A 15,665-nucleotide genomic window follows, 5' to 3' on the forward strand; every position below is an offset into this window, starting at 1 on the left:
GGCACTTTGTAAAATATCAACTGAAATCTGATAAACCCATTCAAGTAAAAGGCCTTCCGTGTGGTGCGGTCTCTCATTAGAAATTATATCTCATTCTAACAGTATTATTAGAATGAACAAAAGATGACTGATTTGTAGGAAGCTATATGGCGCTTGGGGATTCCCTTATTGAAAAGCTAGGACAAAATGATGGAATGGCTTCTTATCACTTTCAATAGCTTTGAACAATTCTTAGTTGACAAGGGGAAATTAAACAAAGTTCTGGAAAGACGTTTAATTTGCTGCTAACTGAAACAAAAGCTTCAATGCGGTCTTTCTCTCTTTTCCTAGATTACAAGACAAAAGTACACTTGAACAAGGAATAAATGCATTTCAGCAAGTCCAGTTTGAATGACTTCTTATCTGGAACACCTCCAAAATGATTTCAGCCAGAAGGTGGAGTGAAAACCTAAATGAAAACCATATAAATGCCAAACTATGCCAAACATTTTCTCAATAAAACATCTGCCACATTTCTAGGGAGTGGGAAGGGTGGAACTGGGGACGATGATGGCAACGACCTTGGTAGGGCAAGGGTATTCTCAATACATTTAAGGGACTTTCAAGTGTTGGGGCTTTACAGTGAGTGTATTCAGGCATAATATTTTGTGGGTGACTTTCCCATGCTTTCTTGTTGAGTAAGTTTCAAAGTTGTATTCATACCATTGTGATTTTCCATTGCAATGTCCCACAAGAACCACACCTCAAAGTGTGAGCATGGCTTGATGATTACATATCTGATAGCTGCTTACTCCTTTCCCTCTTGACCACACCACTCCTCCCCTCACCCCGGTTGCTCATCCTACACATGCATACAGTCTTTCACAGTTGAATAAAGGCTAGTTGTAGTGCAATCCTAATTATGTCCACTCAGAAGTAAGCCCAAGTGATTTTAGTGTTACTCACTCCCAGCCAAGTGAGGTTAGGATTGCAAGCTTTGGTCTGTAGCATTTCCCATCCCGTCAGAAACCTCTATATCTTTACCTGAAACACTCACATGTTTTATAAACTTGTGTGTGTGTGTGTGTGTGTGTGTGTGTGTGTGTGTGTCACTTCTTAGTGGAGAAGATCCAAGAGGAGGAGACAAGGCTTTCTGCATAACCTTGCAACCCAGGCCATGTGTGTCCTTCCAGACCTGGAATAACCTATTCCCACAATACATTGGGTGTTATTTGTCAGGTACCGTGCTGAGAAGGGCTGCACTGAGCAAGAATGATGGGAGCCAACCCCTCCTTCTGATCCTGAATCTTCCCAGGAGCAGGAGGACAGTATAGATTTGGAACAGTGGTTTGCAGAGGGGCATAGTTCAGAAGGCAGAAGCTGGGAAATATTGGATGGGGAACAGCTAGCAGAAGAAACACTAGAAGAGAGAGAGTTAACAGATTCACAGTCTCTGGATAGTATCCACTCCCCTCTCCCAAAGTCCAGGAGCGCTCAGAAAATGGCAGAACAGAAAACATAGCAGCTCCAGGCTCAGATTACAAGATGTAGGAGTGACGTAGATTAATAGGGATGGGAGGGGGTGTGATTCTTAATTGGGAGCACTGCCATTTCTAGGAGATATGTTCTTTGTTCTCTCACTGTGATTATTAAAGTTTCTAACTGGTAAGAAGACTAATTTTCCTTGGTTCTGCTTATCTACTGACACGTTGGGGGAGGGGGGGAGGAAGCCGATTCCCTGAAGCCTGACATTATTGGATGTTAATCAGCCAACAGCCTGGGTGAAGATAAATGTTTTCACCTGAAGCCTAAAAGTGTGTGATGAAGGTGTCAGCTGAACCTCCCCCTGCTCCCCCCCAAAGCTACTGATTCTTGAGCTGCTAAAGATTTAAGTTCTCCATTTGTTCCCTGCTCACACAAGTCATAAAAACATGTTTAGTCTTCCCTGGAGTATGCAGAAAGCACAGAATGTTCAAAGCCCAATAATGGGGCTCTGAAGTTTGTGAGGCAATTTCAAATTGACCCTTAAAAATACGATTGCCTTATTGTTTCATCTGATGAGAAGATGCCATGGGCACTGCTTCACTTTATCATAATCCAATGCTGGCTGAGGTCCAGATAAGATTGCCATATGCCACTTATTGAATGTGATGGCTGTTTAGTGCAAAGGCTTTCTTTTGTTCCAGTACACCCAGCCTTGCAGAACATGACATTCATTCCATATGTCAGAATGGCAAGAACTCTGTTAAAGTTTGTACAACAGATGGCCAAATTGCTACTTTGGGCTTCCCCCCACTTTTTTCTTATTTGGGGAATTTTTAATATATCACGTCAAGATACAGAGCAAACACAAATTTGAAGTGAATAGCATAGTGATAGGGCAGTTGATAGCAGCCATGGTTCCCAGTACGTTTCTGAGCACAATTCAAAGTGTTGGTGCTGACCTTTAAAGCCCTAAATGGCCTCAGCCCAGTATACCTGAAGGAGCGCCTCCACCCCCATTGTTCAGCCTGGACACTGAGGTCCAGCACTGAGGGCCTTCGGATGGCACTGGCAGAGGAACAGGGGAGCAGGGGAGTGCACCGCCCCCGGCAGCATGATCCCAGTGGGCTGCCCCCTGTGCGCTGGGTGCCACACCCCCGCAGATGGCATACCACGCCCCAGGATGTGTGCCACACTCCCAGGATGTACGCCATGCCCCTGTGGGTGGCATGCCACGCCCTGGGACGTGTGCCACACCCCCGGGACGTGTGCCAGCCACATCCTCGCCTGCTCTCCACCTCCCGGTGCCGGAACATTAAGCTCTGTTTGGCATTTCCCTCACTGCGAGAAGTGAGGTTACAGGGAACCAGGCAGAGGGACTTCTCAGTAGTGGCGCCTGCCCTGTGGAACGCCCTCCCAGCAGATGTCAAGGAAATAAACAACTATCTGACTTTTAGAAGACATCTGAAGACAGTCCTGTTTAGGGAAGTGTTTAATGTTTGATCATGCTTTTAGTATTCTGTTGGGAGCCACCCACAGTGGCTGGCGAGGCCCGGCTAGATTAGTAGGGTATAAATAAATAATAATAATAATAATAATAATAATAATAATAATAATAATAATAATAAATCCTCTCCCTGGATCTGGATCCTAAAGGAACATAGTTATGGTAAGCAGACAGATTCTTCATTTGTAGATCTGACTTACAATATTTCACTGTTTGTTTGATATCACTCTTTGATAACATTTTATACACCCTCATTCCTCATAACTGAGTTTTGCTTTCTTTGGAAATTGGGAGTGTAGATGGTTATCCTGCAGCCATTGGAGGTTTGTGCCAGCAGAGGGTCTATGCAGCTCTTAGAGCGAACATCACCAGGCACATCTGGACTGAGCTGGTCAGCCTGTTTCCTAGCAATCTTCCTTAATAATAGTGTGCAACCAAACATGGCAGGGGTAGATGTTTCCAGGGCTAGTCTTGAGGCTTAACAACTTTGCCTGCCAACTTGATGTCCCATTTTGGGTTGACAGACATATTGTGGCCTGCACTCAGTTCAGGAGGTTTCACAGGATGGAATGGCTAGTAGTTTGTTATCTCTGTGGGTAATTTAGTGACCTTGGTCCTTGCTATAGGTTACCCAACATTCCCCCCAACATTGAAAAACTGTTGACATTCTTTTTTCTAAGAAACATAGTAAAGATACAGGAACTTTGTCCTCCTTTTCATCTGGTAACTAATTGTGCAACCCTACTGGTACATTTGCACACCCATATCCAAGACAGAATTTTTTGAGGTGACTGAATGTATATTATAAAGGGAACACGGTATAGCCACTGCTTGGTAGGGGCCGTGCTGGCTAGCCAGCTTCCTTTTCAGCACTTCTCACTGATGGATTTGGTGAGATTAGCATGAATGAGGGTCAAAACCACTTGAAAAAATGACACTAGATCTTAGTTTGTCCCTAGTGCCTTCCCTGGAACAGTTGCTATTACAGCTGAACTCACTTTAACTGAAAAAGAAAAGGATAAAAAACCTCAAACTTTTCCCTAGCTGTGAAATAGAATAAGAAGTTTCTAGCCTCCAGAGGGAAACTAGAAGATCAGACATGTCTAGCTGCTAAAAACTCCATCTAGCACTCATCTGGCATTTACGAACTACATCGAGTCCAATGTTTCCAGTCTGATTAACGATTCCTTTAACAGGTACTGAAATGTATTCCAAAGGGGCTTCTGCTGCTGTTATTACAATTTGAACTTCCTAAATTCAGGCAATTAAACAGAGATATTTAACATTTCCTTGGTAGATACTACCTTGACCCTCATCCACTTGGGAAAGAGGTCTGTCACTATCTATTTTCAGGAGTAACATGGCAAGCAAGGGAATTTTCTTTGTTGCAAACAGGCCATTGTGGAAGCTATCAAAGCAGATACAAATTGTTTAGTTAAAAACATTAAGCGAGAGGTAGTGCATATTTGGAGCATGTCTTGGCATGCAATATCGCCTTTAAAAATAAATCACCTAGCAGAACCCTAAGGAAATGCTGTGTAATCTGACTAAAAGGAGGTCTTAGCAATCATCCCGAGACTGTCTCTGTGTATAGCATCAATGAGTGAAACTTAATTCTCTATTTCTTGCCTATTTTGCTGATTACTCAAGTATGGATTACTATTTTACCAGAAGAAAGTTGAAGTCTGTGAGTGCGGGTGATGAGGATAATTAAACACTTGCAGTTGCAAACCCAGGAGACATAAAAGTAATCTCTCAGCTCAGTGCCCCATCCTATGCTGATACTGCTAGATTTAACACCTGGGTGAGTGCTGAGGGTGCCTTTCAGTTAGTCTGGATCTTCAGCTCCTTAAACTTATCATCTTGGGTTTTCCAGAAGGAAGCATTTCTAAACGTATTAATAAAAAGCGTATGGAGAATACAAGCATTGTGTTGGAATACCACAGTTAGGATGTCACAGAAATTCTTTGTGTGAAGTCTCATGCACAGCATTCTTTTAAAGCACACTGCTTCCTCCCAAAAATCATGGGAACTATAGTTTAAGGGTGATGCAGATTGTAGCACCATGGCACATAAACTGCAGCTGCCATGTTTCTTTGAGGGAAGCCATGTGCTTCAAATTTGCTGAAAGTGTAAGGTGAAACACAAGGCCTCCAGTTAACCCAAATAAAGTTGAAGCAGGGTTGGGATTTCTTAATTATAATACTTTTTTTATTGACATGGAGTTACAAAATACATCCATATTGGACCAGTTATGAAGGGTGCTCTCGTGTAAAAATACCATTTCCTTCTTTAAAATACTTGGGAGCAATGGTTCATTTCTTTCTTGGCCTCTAATTACTCAAGCTTTGAAAGGAAAGGCCACAATTGATATACAAAAGTCCTCTCCATACATACCAGTAATCAGTGACTCCACGTTTTTCTCCTGAAAATATTAGCTTAGTTACGGCATGTATAGTACAGCTTCTGTATTAAGAGCATCCCAATAATTGAAGTGTCCTCTCTGCTGACAAAAGACCCCATTATCCTCCTTATATAACCATCAATTAACTAAAGGCCTTCCTTAAGGAGATTTTTCTTCTTCTCTGACTTGTACTCTCAAAGTAAGGCAAAAATTATCTCTGAAACAATTTCTAATAATCAGCATGAATAGCTACGTTCTTCTTCACTTTTTTGCCTGCATAATGAGAGCATTATGATTCTTTCTTATGAAGTTGTTATATACTCAGGTACTCAGATACTGAATGGAAAATGCATGTGTGTATCACATCAATTGTCATTAAAGAGTAGAGGTTCTCATATACTTGAATTCCTTTCTTGGGAAACTTTTATGTCCCTGCTCAGAAAAGTATCAGATAACAGAACTGAAAGGGCTCAACAGAATGATATTTCATTCCTTTGAGAGACTTTGAGGATCATATGCTTGGCTAAGCAATTCTGAATTTTCTTTATCTGAGTCTCCTAAGCTTTTAGGTCACTGGCCAACAGCGCAACAAAAGATTTTACTGCCTTCACGCTTGCAGTAACCGAGCATTATCACTTCATTACCTGGTCCAGTAGCTGAGACGCAACTGCAGAGGACAGCAGCAGCCAATTTTAAAAAAAACATAAATCATTCTACTAAGAAACAAAGGTAAAAATAAGAAAAAAGGAATAATAGACAAACATAATATAGATCGCTTCATATTTCCCTCTTTTCAATACAGAAGGAAGCAGAACCAAAGGCTTGTCTTTCAAATTCACCTTGCCAGACAGGACAACTAAAAGTGGTGAAATAGCACAAATGCAGATTTTACACTTTGTGCCGAGTCAGGTGTCTAGTGGCCTAAAACCTATTGGGTTTTATTCACTAGAACTAAAATGTTTTAATACTTTCATTAAAACACAGCATTAAAACGGAATGCACTAGGGCTGCATTCGTACCAGACATTTAAAACACATTTTCCCCACACACAGAACCTTAGGAACCAGAGTTTGTTATGGGTGCTGGGAACTGTAGATCTGTGAAGTGGGCTAAACTACAGTTCCCAGGTTTCTTTGAGAGGGCTGTTTTAAATATGCTTTAAATGTGTGGTGTGTATGCAGCCTTGAATTCTGTTTGCCTTCCATGTTCATTTCTGAAAACCAGTCCTTTGCAAATGATCAGGATCTGCCTTTTACATCCTCCTGGGCATTGGGTGTATCTGAAGTAGCTCACTGGGTCATGGCCACAGATGGCTGGTTTACAGAATGCAAAAGTAAAGTAGGCTGTATTACTATGGGCTGCAGGTAGAGGATGCCTTTTCTGAAATAATCCCCGCAAGCAATACCCCAGCACACCAGTCTTCCTGTGCTACTTTTCTACTTGAGCAGAATTGGACTTGGGGGATGCAATTACATTTTCAAGTTAGAGGACTTGAATAGCTGTGAGGCTTGCTGTTCAACTGTCCATTGACTTTTATTTGCATTCATCTGCTGGAATTAATTGTCTTTTGTACTGTTAGGAGAGATTAAAGGTGTTCAATAGCTTTAAAAAAATGGGGGAGAGTTTGTGAAGAAAATCAAAGCTGAAACATGACTGGAGTTAATAAGAAGTAAATGTTTTTGTTGCCATGTTAAATAGCTGTGAATGTGCTATAAAGATATAGGGTTTGGTTTGACCTCAGCAACCTCTGCATCTGGCTGTGCCCTCTATAGAAAAATAGGCCCTGGCAGCTTTCTAAAGATTCCCCACCAGATCTTAAATGAAAAAATAATTCAGCAGGTCAGCATTCCGCCCCGTTATCCAAAAGTAAACATCAAGGTTCAGTCAATTTTTTAGCTTCATCAGTGGCCAACGGCCAGGAAAGTTTTCTGCCAGTGTCTGTTCTGCAATGCATACCACAAACACTTCAAAACATAGCTGGTTATATTTTAAGCCTGTCTGACTCCAGGCAAAAGGGGATGAATTGAATAGTGTCCTTCCATCCACAGAATAATATTTGATCTAGGAGAAGATTCCACTAATGGAAGAGCAGGCAATTTCTGAGGATAACCCCTGCACCCTTGAATATTTGCTCCAGAGGGTTGCACGGCATGGGAGATTTAGCATTTAGTACTCCACAGCAGCGGAGGAAGCCTCTTCACCGCCTGGGGCGGTGGTGCGGAGGCACCCCTGGGGGCGGGGCATCATGACACGTACGTCGTGACGTCACGAAGCGTCAGATGCACTGCACATGCCCAGAATTTCCGGGCATGTGTAGTGGATCCAGCCGGTGCAGCTGTGAGCCGGCGAGCAAGTGAGCGAGCGGTGGGTCGAGCAGCCCCATGACCTGCCACTCACTCGCCGGCTCGCCGCAGGAGTAGCAGCACCAGCCAGATGCACCTGGGGGGGCAGCTCTGCTGCTCCGACGGCGAGTCAGTGAGCGAGCGGCGGGTCATGGGGCTGCCCCATCAGTAAAGAAGCATGGACGGGGTGCCGGGCGTTGGGGAAGGGGCTGGGGAGTGCCATCCCCCCTCCCCTGGAACCCGGTGTGGAGCGCCACTGGTACTCCACTCCTCTGCTGGAGCAAATACTCTTTCACAACTGGAATGGCTCTTCCTGTTCAAAAAACTGGCACCACTGGATACAGCCCCCAACCTTTTGTTTCCTTGCTTCTGACCTGAAAAAGTCCTCTGTGTACTGCTATCCATCTGACGTGCTTTGATAATAATAAGGGTTTTGAGATCAAAGGTACTCAATATTTCCTTAAAAATGAGATTAACATCTATGTGAGGTTTAAGGTGGTTCAAAGCACTTTACTGATGGTGTTTAGAATTCACAGAAAGAGAATGCATTATTAGCTTAAATTCAGCTGTCACTGAAAATTTTTCTTTACGCTTTTGATTCAACCCATTTTGGTTCATTTCCCCAGACAGCCCATTTTGTTGCCAAAATGACCCATTATTCAGAATTGTCATTCCCACAGTCTGCACTGGCGCCTGACCCTGAAGCCTGAACGTTGCATGAGGGAAAAACACATGCCTGCTTGTTAAAGAAAACAAAAAGTCATTTCATTTTGCTGTTAGACCTCACCAACACCTGAAGCTCTCCATGGCATTTCAAAATTCAAGCTAAGTGGTAGAAGAAGAAGAAGAAGAAGAAGAAGAAGAAGAAGAAGAAGAAACCTTGAAAGGTCTCAAGAATCTTTTAATGGTGGTGGTATATTTGTAAATTGCATTGCAACATAAAAGCCTATTTATTGATTAAATAATAGCAACAATAGCAACATACTGTGAAATATCTAAAGTGGTGTAGATAATGCTGCTGTGTTTATATTATCAGGATAACAACTTATTTCAGGTAAGGCCAGCCTGCCCATGAGGCGAACTAAGGCAGCTGCCTTGGGCAGCAGAATCCCATGGGGGTACCCTGCCTGCCCCTGCCACCTCCCCGATGGAGTAGCAAGGAGAAGCTGGTGCATGATCCAGGTAAGCAAGACAGAGAGGTGGTGGAATGGGACAGAGAGGAATTGGGCAGAGAGTGGTGGAATGGGACAGCACCTTCCCGTTTTACCTCAGGCGGTGAAATGGGACAGGCCATCCCTGATTTCAGGGGTTGCCAACCTAGTGCCCATGGGCACCATGACACCCATGAAGGCTTCCAGTGGTTCTCCAGGATAGATACTCCAGACTCTGTACTTTCATTTAATACATAAAGAGTCTCTATTCCTCCTAGAAATAAAGTTAGGTGGCTGTGAAATACATGGTGCAGCTACCTTGTCTCTTTTTCCAGGGAAAAGCTCTGTTTTGTTATTATCCAACAATTTTAAGTTTGTGTGTGTGTATGTGTGTGTGTGTGTGTGAGAGAGAGAGAGAGAGAGATCTCCATAATTAGGACCAGCAGGACATAGCTGACTTCCCACATTAAACATAAAAATTCTCAGCAGTGGTTACCTATTTTTGTATTTCACTATGCTCTCCATGGCAGTCATTTTGGTTTATTGCCACCCCGATCCATGGCAGCCTTTATGTGACTGGCACCCCTAACACGCTCTCAGTATCCGCAACTGAAAGGCACCCTCTAGTCCATAAAGGTTGGTGACCCCAGCCTTAGTTGCAAATAAATAAATAAATAAATAAATAAATAAATAAATAACATTGCTTTGAGATTTCATAGTGGTTACCAAATTAAAAACACATACAGGAGTACCAATTACATGATACAACAAACAACAACAACAACACAACAGCAGAAACGAAAATGATTTAGGGTATAAACAGATGCAATAATGGCCAGTAAACAAAGCAAAGCATAGAAAACAGCAATTGTTGCTTTTCAAGGGGAATTTTTTTTTAGCCAACTTTGAAAGGGTAGCGGGGAAGAGGCAGCACAATCTTTCTCGCAGAGGGTTCCTGCTCCTGGTGGATGCTCATCCAGCACCCCCCTAAAATAGGATCTGTAGCAGGACCTTGTCAGATTATCTTAAGTGGCAAGATGACAAAAGCCTCATATGGGAGGAGGCATTCCCTGAGATTGTCAGGAGATACTCATTGGAAGCATGTTTTTTTCACAGAAAATTGTGATGAAGCTGGGAACCTTCCAAGCCCATGTGCCTATTCTTTTTATAGCTGCATATGCAGATTGTGAGAGTTCCGCCATAAGATAATAGGAAGCTATTGGGTTTGAATTCTTGCTAGAACTTTATAATTGGTTGGCCACTGTTAGAATGGGATGCTGGGCTAGGAAAGGGCAGAATCAAAGGATAATTTTAGAAAATTATGATCCTATACACATTAGTCTAGGAGTAAATCCCATTGAACTCAATGGGACTTGGTGAGCACCATTGAAAATGGGATTTACTTATCAGTGGACATGCAGAGGATCACATCATTAGGTAATCTGTGTATGAGAGAGAACCTGAAACTAAGGAGGCAATTCAATGCATTAACCATGAACCTGAAAATCCATTTTCAAAAAGTTTTTTCTATCTTTTTATGACATGTAGAACCTATGATTATGAACCTTCTTTCCCCTCTTCTATTCCCGCCATCTTGTATAGCTTCCTCTAACAATTCTGAGTCCGCTTAAATCAGGATCCCCGAAGCCTTCAAACATGCCTTTCAATAACTCTTAGCTTTGCCCCAGCCTTCAAGCACATCTTTTGAAGAAGCAAATTGTGTGCATGACTTGCCAAATGTAAGATAAGAGCCTTTTGCTTGATAGAGCAAGCAGTGCCTGTCAACAGCAACAATTTCAAGAAAAGAACAAGTCAGCAAATATGTATTGGGTTCTTACCACGATGTAGATCTGTGGCTTTCGTCTTTTTGCCAGGTCAATGATATTGACTCCATTGTAATAAAGGTTCTCAATGCAGCCATGGAAATTTTTCTTCAGAAAAGTTCCTGGTTTGCCTGGGACTGGGATTCCTCCAAAACTGAGCTTTGGGACAAGAACAAATTCAACACTCTTTTAAAAAATCTCCAATAGCCATAACATGGAGAGAGAGAGAGAGAGAGAGAGAGACTAAAGTTCTTGCTTGTGGGTACACAGGGAAAAACAGACCATAGAAAACAGAGTAAAGAAGTTGTTTTATTCCAATGTCCTTCATTATCAAATACTAAATGACAAAAAGAGGACAAGATTTAGAAGGACAAATTTCAGTAGATGAAGCCTTTTCATTGCCTGCCACACTTTTATGGTGTATTTATTTTGCAGCTTTGCTGTAAAGCAACTTCATGCTCAGAAAGAAGTTTGTCATCTGTATGCCTGATAGGACAGGATGAATCCTGAAATAAAATTAAGAACCAGACTGGCAATTACAAGCAGTACTGGAGAATGTTGGGAGTGAAGTTCATTCCCCCACACGAGAATTCTAAATTTGCTGGTCATTGCTGTACCCAATCCTTTGATGCAGTGTCTCCTTCTTTCTCCACCCCTAACTGTTTAATAAGGTTTCAAAAACCCAAATAAACATTATTCCTGCTCCCCAAGTTGACCCAGGGCTGGACCTGGGGCTAGATGGGTGGCACAGAGCAGGTTTGCCTCATCCAGTGGTCTTTGTTTGCTGGGGTAGGGAGGTCTTTACACAGCTCTACTTCTGGGTAGAATTGAGAATTCTAATTCTGCAGCAGCCATGATGAAACCTTGAAAAAAGTGGTCTTCATGCTGGTTTAATTAATTCAGACCATTCCCCCCCCCACACACACACTGGCTTCATCAGTTGTGGATCTGCCCATTGCCAGCAACCCCTGACAGAAAAAAAGGGAAGGTGTATGGTTCAGTAGAAGATTATCTGCTTCACCAGCAGATGGTCCCAGGTTCATTCTCTGCCATCTCCTGGTTGAGCTAGGAGAGACTCCCTGGAGGAAACCTTCGGCAGCCACTGCCAGTCATTGTAGACAGTATTGAACTAGAGAGATGGGCCGATTTAGTACCAGGCAGTTCCCTGTGGAGGATGAAATTCCACCCAGCACAAGGTAAACACTGCTACCTGGACAGGCAAGCCACCTACTTGTTTGGTCTGAACTTCAATTTGCTGACCCTCAAGCAGTAAATCACCAAGCTTTGAGCTGGTTCAGTAATTCCACTGCATCACCTGAATCAGATTTAAAAGGGAAACAGAGCTGGGTGACATATTGACGACACCTCACCCAAAATCTCCAAATGAGCTCACTGTCTTCATATATTAAAGAGTGGGGGGTGGGAAAGATGGGATCCTGTGGCACACCACAGCAGAGAAGCCAAAACAGAGCTAAGCAGTTGTCCCCCAGCATCAACATTTGGAAGTTTTCATCCGGTGGGAATAGCTTTCCAAGATGGATACTGTGGGTTATAGTAGCAGAAGCTGCTGAGAGGCTTAGGGGTGATACAGCCTCACCCCAAACACCCACACCCACATATTTATTTTGGCATAGGTCAGAGGTCCCGTCTTTTGTTCTTATGCTCAGTGCCCAAGTCTGAAACTCATTTGAAAAGCATATGGTAGGGTCATATTTGAGGAGGAAGCCAACAAAACCTAGTTTCAAGTACCTCTGCACTATGATAGTCATATGTAATTTTAAGGCCCATATTAAATGTAGTACTAGCAGAAGGAATTCTATTTAAAGACTAGCTCTTTAGCTGGGGCTCATTATTTCTTACTTCAGACACTTTGCTACCTCTGCTCTTTCTTCCTGAGGGTTTTTTTTTAATGTTTCTAGCTCAGGGATCCCTTTCTGTGGATTTTTTTTAAACAAAAAAAAAAAAAACCAGGGTAATCAATTTCAATTATACTACGGCATTATTGGAAAAAACTGTTTCCTTAGTGATCAGTAATATTTTTAATTACCAGACTAATTGTTTTAGTTCCCTTAGCTAGGTCTTTAATCCCTTAAGTGTGCTAAGATAAAGTTTCATTAGTCTGGTAGTTGCTGGGGTGCAGCAATGGAGATATTAAAGCTAAGGAACAAACCTCGTTTCTTTTTCTGAGCTGGTCTTTAGGTATAAATTCACCTAATGCAATCAAACTGATTTGTATTATGCTTGGAACTTAACTCACAGAAATTCATGGGAGAAATTCTATGGACTGCAATACGGTTGGGTGCATTTCCATGTCACTTCCATGTGTATTCACTCTTGTCTGTTCCTTTCCCATTTCTGCATTAATATTTAAATATATAATATGATGGAAATTTATAATTTAAAGAAGCATTTCTAAACATATTTCTCCCATAGCGTGCATCCAAAATATATTGTGATACATCCTTTGAACGAAGAACTGTGTTTGAAAATTTTTGAAGCATGAAAGTACATTGATAGCAGACCAAGTCAGTTCAAATTAGATTTTTTCAAGCACCCGTGAAACAGGATAAATCAAAGTATCTCACCATTGCAAAGTTACACATGGTCAAGTTCCACCGAATCAGTGGAGCTTCACTATGACCCAGTTCACATGTAATACCAAATGATGGTTTTATGTTCCATGAGTGAGAGTCCTGTATTTGAGCCTAACTTGTCAAATGTTCTAACTCAAGGGCAAAAAAAAAAAAGCTAGCAAAAGGGGGTGGAGAGGCAGAGAAAGAGAGAGGCGAAGAGAGTGTGAGCTTGAGAGCTGTATAATCCTCCTAAAATGATACACATTTCCGTTCCAAGGCAGGGATCCATCTTGGCGCAGAATGATGTAATTCACACCTTTTCTGTGTTGCATTTGGTTGCTCATGTCTGCCAAGCCTCTTGGACTAATGAGATTCCTCTAGTATCTGTAGGTTGCTTGCTTTCCTCTTTCTCTGCCCCCTTTCCTAGCAGTTTAGATAAATCTGCTGCTCCTTCTGCTGTGCTTTTGCTAAGTAGGTTTTGTGAGGGGGTCACGTTAAGCAAGCATGATGTTCCTTGGATGCTTAGATGCTGTGGCCAAATGCTGACGTTGCTTGGTGTTGTGAAGAGAAGGGGGGGGACTTTCAATCCACACTTTTGGCTCCTTTCCTCTTTAAAGGATTTGTTCCCGGTTCACTTTTAATTGAAGAGCAGATGGCTTACCAGTGGCAAATTACAGGTGCTTGGCTGACCTTGGCTGTCATCCTTTGCACATTGTGCGGATGGCAACCCCCATACCCTAACACAGCAGCAAGGAAGGGAGCTGTTCCTATCTTCTAGCAGTAATTAATAACTGGACTGCATCATACCAGATGTGGTGTTTAGGAAAGTTCAAGCCCCCTCTTTTCAATGTGGCTTGGAGACAGTGAAAGAGTTGCTATTCTTGTGTGTGATTAGCTTTCTTGGCAGAAACTTTCAGGATACGAGAATAGAAAACTGCCTTATACTGAGTCAATCTATTGGTTCATCTAGCTCAGTACTGTTTGCATTGACTGGCATCAGCTTTCTCTGGTTACAGGCAGTGGACACTCTAGGGCAAGAATCTCCAAACTTGGCCCTCCAGATGTTTGGGGACTACAACTCCCATCATCCCTAGCTAACAGGACCAGTGGTCAGGGATTGTGGGGATTGTAGTCCCAAAACATTTGGAGGGCCAAGTTTGGGGGTGCCCTCTCTAGGGTCTTCTGCATGGAAAGCAGCTGCTCTACCACAGAACTACAACCCTTCCTCTAATTTCATGTGTGCCCTCCTTAGCTTCCCAGCGATCACTCAAAAAGCCAGGTTGGATGAGAAAGCTCATCTCCCTGCATCGTTTCTCTTAGGGCAGCACACACTACACAAAAAAGACTGACGCACCTCATAATCAATGTTCAAGTCATCCGAATCTCCCTTGGTTCGGAAATGCTGCATATACTTGTCCACGGTGAAGTTCACCTGCTTATTAAATCGCTCAATGAGGACCGAGTGCCAGTGTTGGTCATCCAGGAGGCTGCCCAAGGTGACGGACGTGTGACTGTTGCTGAAACGCAGCTTGGCATCTCCTGCAGGGGCAGTGAAAAGACACGAATTGCAGCTGACCCATTCATTCTAAGTCTCCGGTACCATTCTTCCGAAATGATTAGCAGCTAATATGTTTTGACTGATGCACGTACGCAGCCTTGACTTGGCCACCACCCCATGCAGAGAAGCAGCAGCAATACCATTATCAAGAGCACAAGATAATATCACCAAGGCAACTATCGGTAAACAAACAATAAACATCAAAAAATGGCAAAAGTAGTTTCTTTCTAAAATAGCAAACAATTGCAAATGCAGTAATAAAGAGTCCACTAGTGATATAACCCACCTTTGCTCTAAAATAGTGTTCAGAGCACCTTACAAAAATCCCACTCATGCCTACAATATATGCATATAGATACAAACACAGAGAGAGGGAGGGAGGGAGGGAGGGAGGGAGGGAGGGAGGGAGAACCTAAAAATGTATTTTAAGAAGTAGCCAATGATCAACTGAACCATTGCAGAAGGATTAAACTGATCGTGTAGTGCAGAAATCATGGGTGAATAGACTGGTTGGATCCTCATGACTTCCTGGAAAAGTGTGCCATTTTCTCTCCCATGGTAGGACCCTACAAGCAGATTAGCACAGGGGAATAAGTCCTTCGGGTATTCCACCCCCCAAATTATGTACAGTTTTATAGGCCAATCCAGAGCTTTTATTGTAGTGACAAACATACTGGCAGCCAGTAGAGATCTTGAAGAACCAGCAAAATATGATTACTGTGGTGAGTTCCCATTAATAAATTGATCATGTATATTGGTTCAGTTGTGACAAGCCAATCAGCATTTCTGTTTTGTACTCCCTCACCATCACTGTTACATGCTTTACATACCTGACATGTACTGTAA

At 42.6% G+C, this 15,665-nt stretch overlaps 1 protein-coding gene across 2 annotated transcripts in view; it reads right to left on the reverse strand.

Annotated features, from left to right (window-relative positions):
* The window catches only part of CNTNAP5 (contactin associated protein family member 5), a 285,642-nt gene that overhangs the window by 133,098 nt on the left and 136,879 nt on the right, over positions 1–15,665 (reverse strand). For both annotated transcript variants that reach the window (XM_033161910.1, XM_033161902.1), the window contains 2 exons: positions 14,616–14,800; positions 10,704–10,847 (listed from right to left, as the gene is read on the reverse strand). In XM_033161910.1, the coding sequence (XP_033017801.1) occupies positions 10,704–10,847; positions 14,616–14,800 (329 nt within the window). The remainder of the gene's footprint in view (positions 1–10,703; positions 10,848–14,615; positions 14,801–15,665) is intronic.

Source organism: Lacerta agilis, chromosome 1 (assembly GCF_009819535.1).
Source record: "Lacerta agilis isolate rLacAgi1 chromosome 1, rLacAgi1.pri, whole genome shotgun sequence".
In the NCBI taxonomy this organism is placed as follows: Eukaryota; Metazoa; Chordata; class Lepidosauria; order Squamata; family Lacertidae; genus Lacerta; species Lacerta agilis.